This window comes from Hydra vulgaris, chromosome 02, assembly GCF_038396675.1.
Source record: "Hydra vulgaris chromosome 02, alternate assembly HydraT2T_AEP".
In the NCBI taxonomy this organism is placed as follows: Eukaryota; Metazoa; Cnidaria; class Hydrozoa; order Anthoathecata; family Hydridae; genus Hydra; species Hydra vulgaris.
This window is the reverse complement of record NC_088921.1, coordinates 66,892,797-66,902,500: the sequence shown is the minus strand read 5'-3', so window position 1 is coordinate 66,902,500 and position 9,704 is coordinate 66,892,797. Positions and strand designations below refer to the sequence as shown.

The 9,704-nt window shown below is 25.8% G+C and overlaps 1 protein-coding gene across 1 annotated transcript in view; it reads left to right on the top strand.

Annotated features, from left to right (window-relative positions):
• The window catches only part of LOC100201509 (uncharacterized), a 93,702-nt gene that overhangs the window by 45,430 nt on the left and 38,568 nt on the right, over positions 1-9,704 (top strand). The window contains 5 exon segments of the mRNA XM_065791749.1: positions 4,141-4,296; positions 5,640-5,788; positions 7,392-7,487; positions 7,582-7,651; positions 7,750-7,842. Of these exon segments, the coding sequence (XP_065647821.1) occupies positions 4,141-4,296; positions 5,640-5,788; positions 7,392-7,487; positions 7,582-7,651; positions 7,750-7,842 (564 nt within the window).

The following is a 9,704-nucleotide window of genomic DNA, read 5'->3' as shown; positions in this document are numbered from 1 at the left end:
AGTTAAGCGTGGTTCTACCAGGGAAGTGGTGGGGATAGAACTTGGAAGTTCAGAAAAAAAAATTTGGCATACTGGTCTTCCCTATAAGCTCTCCTCTCATAGTGTATCAGGTAACATCTATAAGAATATTCAATCCTTTGTTACCAATAGTATATAAGTTGTCTTCATTTCCTGTTACTTCAGGGGTTCCTCAAGATTCTATCCTTGGCCTTAAACTTTTCCAGTTTACATTAATAATCTCCCAGAAGCTCACACATTTAAGGTGTCATTGTTTGCTGGTGATACTACCATTTATTCTTGTCTTGATAAAAAGCCAACACTCAGGTTGCTTCCAGGGGGCATTTGAGCTTGAAACGGATTTCACTTTTGCCAAAGCATGGGGCTCTCAGTGGCTAATGAACTTTAATTCAGTTAAAACTCAATATTTTGCAGCTAATTGTTATCGTAATAATTTAGATCTTCCTATATTTATGAATGGTAATGTACTCAATGAGTCATCTATCCCTCATCTTCTAGGATTAACTTATTCTTCTAATCATTCTTGGAAACCATATATTAAATCCATTGCAAAATTAGCATCTGCTAAGATGCATTTCTTTATCGTGTGCGCCACTTTCTTACTCATGATTCTATTATTATCTCTATAAATTTTAAATCCGTCCTTGTATGGAGTACTGTTTCTATATCTGAATTTTTTAAATTATTATTTAAAAAATAATTGACAAAATAGACAAATAATTCAAAAAGTTTCTTCCAACAGAGTTTTGCTAAAATAGAGCCCAGGTTCTGCCACAAAAAACTCAAAGTTTAAACATTTTTCATCAAAAGACAATTATATTAATGAAAATCAAGTTATTTTTAGTAGTAAAGTTTGAAAATAAATTTCAATCCTATAACTATAAAGACAATGAAAAACAGTCAAATAATATAAAATGAATTTAAGTGACTGCAACAATGGATATTGATGAACTTATTAAAATAACTTCAATATTTTGTAGGCCTTTTGTTATTTCTGTTGGTATAGAGACAGGCTTGTTAGCATTATTTTAAGTTGTGGATCAACCTTAATGAAGTGAAACTTTTTAAGACAACAGTAGAAAAGAATAAGGAGAGATTTATATTTAAGTGAATTAGAAATAATTTGAAGGAAGGAATCACCTTCCCAATGCCATGATGGCCACTTAGTTGCTACTTTAATTGTGGTTACATTATATGAAATTTGTGCTCAAAATATGTAACATTGGTTGTAATAAGGGTTGCATCAGTATTTTAGAGGAACTTTTTTATCAAACTTGTTAAGACTTCTTGTCTTATTTCTACCATTCAAAACATTCTGAATTTTTTAATAATCAGCTAATAAATAACTTTATTAAAAAGGAATAATACAAATCCGGTCCAGATAGCACAGCAGATTTCTTGCATAGTTGAAAAGACTTCTTTCAAGTGTAGAAAAACGTTCTCAAGAGCGATACATATTACATGCAACAAATGCAATCACTTAAATGGAAAGCAAAGGTCCATCAAAATCTATTAATTCAAGGTTCAAAGCTGCTTGGCCAATGCATTATGAAAATGTCAAAAAAATATGAATCAGTTATCAATGTTTCCGTGGTGTGAAGTTAGTGGAACTCTATTTTAAGGTATGGCTAAAAATATTTATCTTTTCGAAAAAAAGCCTTGATACTTCATTTGTGATTATTTTTCTGGAAGGAAAATAATCACATATTGACAAACCAGCTGCTGAACACGAAGCTAGATTTATAGTAGATGCTTTATACATTTTGTCAATAGAGCATACCCAACCAATCATAAAGTTTTATCCATTGAGAAAAAAATCGTATTTTCAAAGGCTGTGATATATGTAGCTTCAGTTCATGTAAAAAACTTTTTTCAATTAAATAAATTGTTTATGCTGTTCATAATGATTTGTGTATGGTTGAAAAAATACTAAAGATAATGGCAAATTTTGATTTTGATTTGAACTTTCTGAAGTTGTCTTTTGCTTATTTGATAAAAGTCTAGGCAATAAAGTTAAAGAAAAAGTTGCTCAGTTGTTAAAAACAAATTTATGTGAAACTTTTAAACTTAAAAAGTTTAAGCCTGTAGAAATAAATGAAAATTCAGAAACTAATAAGTATGTTGGTCCTTGGCTAATATTTAAAATAGTTCCATACTTATCAAAGTAGTTAGAAAGTCCACCTGATTTGTGAGCTTATAAATCTGATTATAAAAAAAATGCAAAATTATAAAAAAAGATTAATTTGTGTAAGTCATTGTTGTGAAAGAGCTATTTAGTTGGTAAAAGATTTTATTGATTCAACAATTAAAGAGGAAAAGTTGCTAGTCATTTTACTGGTTTTAAAGAAAAAATAGTTATTTTTCTATTTTATAAATGTAACTGGTCCGTCCGTAATGTCTGTAATGTCCGAGGAAATACTTAATGAATTGTAAAAAGAGTTTAACTTTTTATATGTTCAATTTTTTAGGCTTCTTATTTAAAAAACTTGTCAAATGCTAATTTTATTATGTTTTTTAATAAATATTTAAGAATAATTAGATAAATATACAATTGAAAACATAATAAAAACTTACAGCGAGGTCAGGGAAACTAAATTTTTTTCTCAATATTTTTTGGAAATGTCTTGTTAACAACATAGAATATGAAAATAAAGTAAGAAAATTGTTGTTTTTCTGACCCCTAAAATTGGACTTGCCTAATTTTCACTCCCTGCATGTTCTCCCTAAATAAGTCAGTCAATGTATGTACACTTCTTTCATATTCTATTTAAGTTAGTCGATGTATGTACACTCATCGTATGTTCTCCCTATATAAGTCAATCGATGTATGTGCACTCTTGCAATAATCCATATATAAATCAATAAAGTTGAGTTTTTTTGGTTTTTTAAAAAAACAATAAAATTTAGTTTCCTCAATAAAACAATGAAAACAAACTGAATAAAACAAACTGAATAAAAACAAACTGAATAAAACAAAACAAACTCAATAAAAACAAAAACTAACTCAATAAAATCAATAAAATAATAAACTCAATAAAATAAAAATAATAATAAAATAAAAAAAAAAAAAATAAAAAAAATTAAAAAATAAAAGTAAAAAAGAATAAAAATAATAATAAACTCAATAAAATAAAATAAAAAAACAAACTCAATAAAAAACAAAAAAACAATAAAATTTAGTTTCCTAGTTATTTCAATGGTGTTTACATGATGTGTACTCAATTTAGTATCCATTAAACACAAAGTGCAGTTAAAAGCCATTTTTTTCCATAAACAGTATACATTAGTTGTTTAGTATAGGTTATATATATATATATATATATATATATATATATATATATATATATATATATATATATATATATATATATATATATATATATATATATATATATAGATATATATATATATATATATATATATATATATATATATATATATATATATATATATAAATAAATATATATTTTTTATAACTCACCTCCCCAAGGCCGAAAAGGCCACAACAGATGAGAAGGTTACTTGTGGTTATAACCCTCTCTCAACTCTCTAACTCTGAAACACAAACCTTGACAAACAAGGCCCCTGCGCAGAGAAACAAGTTGAGCGCGGTACTACCAGGGATGTGGCGGGAATCAAACTCGGAACCTCTCGCTTATGAAGCGAGCGCTCTACCACTACACCACTATCGCAAATATATATATATATATTTAAACATCTTTAAAATGTATTCTACAAAATAGAGTGCTCAATGTTCTTAAAAAAACAGAGCAATTAATATATAGATATATAAATATATATAAATATATATATATATATATGTATATATATATATATATATATATATATATATATATATATATATATATATATATATATATATAATTAAGTATATGTTTTATTTGGCATTTTAAGTTGATTAGTGGTAAAAGAGGAAATTTTTATTTGTTTTATAGTCACTATGTCACTAAATAAGAATTACTTTAGTTAATTTATTATGTATAAGTTCTTATAAATTTATAATATTTATAATATTTATATTATTACAATTTTGATATTATTATATTTTTTATTGATTCTTAAATTATTTTTGAATTTATACTTTTTTTTATTCATTTCAAGGTCATTCGTAAGACAGAAGCAGGCAGTGCAGGAATATCAGATGTAAAAACATTGATAATAAAATGTGAAGATTTTCGCACTGTTCGATTTACATTTTTGAAATCAAAACCAAATGTTCACACATACCTTGAAACAAAGTTACACACAATGGATGAGGTTTTTTCAAAAATTTTATGTTTATAAAACACAAGAAATATTTAATGATTTTTTTAAAATTATAAATAATATAAGATTTAGCAAGTTTATTTTTATATTTTTTACTAGCATTTTTATTAACACATAAATAACATAGTAACACATACCTCTATTATTAAATTATAAACTTTTTTGCCTACACAAAAACCTAGGCAAGAAATATTTTTTCACTTACCACTTTAATATAATTGCATGCGTATATTTACTTATCATCAATTACATACATTGCATTTACATGTACATCAGGCTTGGGCAGGAATGGCGCGCAGTCGAACGCTATTGCTGACCACGCAAATGGGTTTTTTTTTTGACAACTTGCCATGACACTTTAAATGTTTTGATGATTTAAACACTTCAGAAATGCGCTGGAAAAAAGAAACGCTTAGCTAAACAGTTTAGCTCAGCATTTTTATGTCTTTTTTATTTTAAGTCTTAAAACTATGAAAAAAATAAAAAGGCTGAAAAAGAAAACAATTCCTTACAAAAAAGAAAATATATAAGCATTAGAATAATACTCAAAAACTCAAGCTCGAGGCAAAATTTACTTTTTGTTACGTTTTTAATTGTGGTCGAAATAAATTACTATGAAACTTAAACATCTTAAAACCTTTTATTAAAGTTACGTAAAACGCTTTAACAAATTACTTCTAATGATTGTTTAATAAATAAACAAGTTTTATTTAAATTGTGGTTTATTTAAATTTGTGAAATTAAATTATTAAAATAAAAAAAAACATTATTAATTAATGTATAAACATTTTTTTTTGAAAAAGTCACAAAAAATTTTTTTAATTATAGCGTAGTCTTTTTAAACTAGTAATTTTTAATCATTTCATTAGTTTCATTATAATTAAACTTATTCATAATTTAAAGTATTTAAAAAAAGTAATCTTATGAAAGATTTTTAGAAAGACATGGAGAAATAGTTTCAAATGTTTAAGTTTATCATAAAAAATTTATGCCCACTAAAAAAAAATTGCATATTTAATTTACACAAAATGCATTTTTTTTAAACTATCATTATAATAAACATTTTATTTTATTTAAAGCGTTCATGTAAAATAAAAACATTAATTGTTATTCATAACATAATGATTTTATTATTGCATTTAAATTGTTAAAAATTAAAACAGCCGTGATCAAATTATAAAGAAAAAAAATTATTAGCATGGTCAGTTATAGAGTGCGATCGCATGCCATTCCTGTCTAAGCCTGGTACATGTATATTTATTACGTTTATGTAATTTTTTAAAGTATATTTGAGTTTTTATAAATTATATTTGAGTTTTATTTTTTTATAAAAGGTAAAGCAACTAGAAGACGATATTGAAAGTTTGAATTTAGTTGATCGAACTACCAGCTTGACATGCAAATCAGATTTTACAAATGTTTTTCGCAAATTGTCTGTATCAAAAAAAGAAGAATTAATGTTGTCAGATAATAAATTAAAAAGGTATTTTGCAGTGTGTATGTTTGTAGTAGTTTTTTTTTTTAAAGGGATTCCTAAGTTGAACTTTTTTTATTCTTATAAATACAAAAGAACATATAAAAATATTTGGTATATATTGTAATCAAAATTAAAATGTAAAAGCAGTTAAATCATTTCATCCACAAACTCAGATTGTCATCAAATTTTTATCATTCAAACTTTGAAAAATGCAAAATTTAAGCTCCTAACTCAAAACTTTTCAAAAAATATAACATTTTGAAATTCAAACTGAAATGCTTTATTATAGCCTAAGTCTGTCATTTTGGATTTTTAAGTGAAACTTTTTATGAATAGTTTAAATTATAGTGAAAGAATATTCCTAAAAGTTGTTGCCTGACTATTTTTGAGGGTGCTAAATCCAAAATCTTGTAGAAAAGATAACCCAAGTTTAAACTTTTTAATGGGCATTTTTTTGATTTCAAAATAGTCAAGACAAATTTACTGTTCTGCTACTATGGGTTGCTATATATATGTTACTTAAACTCCCAGAGTTGCCCCATTCTAACTGAGTTCTCTTTCTTATGGCTATTTGGATTATCATTGACTACTTACCTCTCATGGAAATCATATTTACAATTGTTTGCAAAGTTAGCATCTGTTAAAGTTGCTTCTCTTTATCGGGCTAGCCATTATCTTACTCCTGACTTCTCTACCTCTATAAATCTCTTATTCGTCCCTGTATGGAATACTGTTGTCATATTTAGGCTGGTTCTGCTAATGATGCTCTTTCTCTTTTAGACAAAGTCCAAAAATGCATTTTAAATGTAGTTAGATCTCTCCTATTGTCTTAAAGTTGCATCTCTTTCTCTTTTCTACGTATTCCTTTTAAGATAAGATTGCTGCTCAAAAGAGCTATCATCTTTAGTTCAAAGAGTTTCTAGAAAACAAAAAATAGAGTTAATGAGCAAGGAAAGGGTTGACAGAAGACTTGAAAAGTTGTAGATTGTGTAAGTCAGGAAAACTTAAAGGGTTGAAATGTGGAAAAAAGCCGGAGATGATAGTAAGATCAAATTCAGAGACATTCAAAACAGTATCAAGTTTCTTAATAACTGCTTCTTCAACTTGCTTTATCTTTCTCTTTCCAAGTGAAGGCTTTGAAAGTAGAGAAGGCTACACGAAGTTTACACAAAGCACTGCTGTGCAATAATTTTCTTGATTCCATCAGTTTCTTTCAGGTACTTTAAATTAACCTTTACTGCAACCTTATTCGGGACTTTTCTTCACAAAGAAAACAGGCAGTCTTTGTGAAACCTGAATAAAATTTATTCAGGTTTCACGAAGGTGTAAGTAAAATAAAATCTTTTAGTATGTTGTTTTAAAAGCTTTTTTTCAGTTTGTTTGCAGTTTGTTTGCAGTTCAGTGTTTTAAATTTTGAATTAAAATTAGTAGATTTAAAAAAAATATTTTAATTAGATTTAATTATTTTATTTCAATTTTTTCTTAATTTTTCACTTTTGAGGCTTTCTCAGGCTTCTTATTATCTATTTTCTTTTTAGTGTTTATTTCTAATATTAGATATATTAAAGTATTTAAATTTATGAGTTTTATTTTTATACATTTTTTAAAGTGGTTGCGTTTCTCGTATGTTTCATATATTTCACAAGAGACTAAAATTCATAGTTTGGAATTCAAACAAGTTACTTCCCTGTAAAAGCTTTGTAAGGTGCAATTTTTTTAAGTTGTAACAACTATTTTGCAAAAAAAAATTTTTTTTTTTTTATTTCTTTCAAATTTAATTTTTAATTTATTTGTTACAGTAATCAACCTGATTTTCAATTAGATGGATGGAATTTTTACAAACCATAAGAAGAATTTAAACGACAGGGGGTTAGTTTTTTGAAAAAATTTTATACATGTATCACATACACACACATACACTTTTAGTTTTACTTAAAACAAAAAACATTTTCTAATTTTCAAAACAGATATCTGAATTATGGAAGCTGTCTAAGTTAAATGGAGATTATAGTGTTTCATCATCATATCCTTGTCATCTTTATGTTCCATCAGTTGTCAAGGTATTTGTTATATATTAACTTAAGATTATAGTGTCTCATCCTTATATCCTTGTCATCCTTATGTTTCATCAGTTGTCAAGGTATTTGTTATATATTAACTACAAATTTATTTTTGTTTGACATTACAAAATTTTATAAACCTGAATGTTTTTCTGTTTACTTTTAGATTAGCTTTAATCATTTTTTATTTTGTCAGTGAAAAACTAAAACATTAGTGACATTGATTTTATCATTTCATTCTTTTTGTATTAATACATTCTTTTCATTATTGATTATGATGGATTTTATCTGTGATATTGCATAATTTCATTATTGACATTTAAAGATTTTACAAGTAACATTAATTCATATCATCAGAAACATCACTTTTTTTATCTGTACATCATTATATCAGATTTAAATTATTTAATTTTTTTAAAATAAAAACTTTTAAATTTTTTTTAAATAATTAATAAAGTTTATTTTAATAATTACAGCGAAAACTTTTATAACACTCAAACAGCCAACAGTTTCTTTCAATTTCTTTTATCACACTCAAACAGCTGGCAGTTTCTTTCAATTTCTTTTTTAATCACACCTCTTTTTTAATCACACTCAAACAGCCAACAGTTTCTTTCAATTTCTTTTATCACACTCAAACAGCCAACAGTTTCTTTCAATTTCTTTTATGACACTCAAACAGCCAACAGTTTCTTTCAATTTCTTTTATCACACTCAAACAGCTGGCAGTTTCTTTCAATTTCTTTTATCACACTCAAACAGCTGGCAGTTTCTTTCAATTTCTTTTATCACACTCAAGTAGCCAACAGTTTCTTTTAATTTCTTTTATCACACTCCATATATTAATTGACTTTTTTACAAATATTTTTGATCAATTGGTTGACTGTAATGTAAACTATTGGCACATTTATATAGCTATATTTATATCTTTACCTTTTATTCTAATTTCTTTTATGATGTAACCTTGCTTTAATTGCTTTTGTGGTTTTAAGGTTTGTGACTTCTTCTTGACCTTAAATTATTTGTTTGTTGCATTTTTTTCTGTTCTTAAATTAAGGAAAAATAATACTACAAATCAAGTCGCTTGTTCGCATGTTTACATGCAGGCCTTGTTAAGAAGCGTTACGCAGCTCGCATTTTGCTTGCGAAAAGGCGATTTGCCTACGCGTTCAGCAGTTTTGCGCTAAGCAAAAACTTAAATCTTTTAGAATATTTAAATTATCTTTTGATTGTCGTTAACATGACGTTTATTCAGAAGAAATAAAGTCGTAAGTAAAAGCGCAAGAGTAAACTAAAATGTAAAACCGCAATTGTAAAACGTAACTGTAAAACTAAATTGTAAAACGTAATTGTAAAACTAAAACGTAAAACCGCAAAGTAAAACCGCAATTGTAAACTAATAGATTTTTTATTAAAGAAACAGTTTTGTTAAATAATTTTTTTGTTGTTGTTAAAAATTAGTTAAAAAAAATTAAGTGTTTTAAGTTTTATCTTAAGGAATTAAATATATAAATTTCTTTTAAATATAAAATTTATTTTTAGTCATAATAGTTTAAAAAATGCACGATTTATTTTGATGTAAATATTTTATTAATAAGATATTTTGTTAATTGTTAATTCAATAACGTAATGTTTTAATGACGTTCGTTTAATTTTTGAAAATAAATTACGATCACGAATATGTTATCGGTAACTGATAAACAACAAAAAAAAACTCTTTCTTGTTTAAAAACATTAAAATGAGTTCACATATTAAATAAGAAAAAACTTATTAACAGTTAATAAAATAACCAAAAACCAACTGTAAAATCATAAGAAAATAAACAAACATTATTTTACGTTTCATGAAAAAAATATTTTTT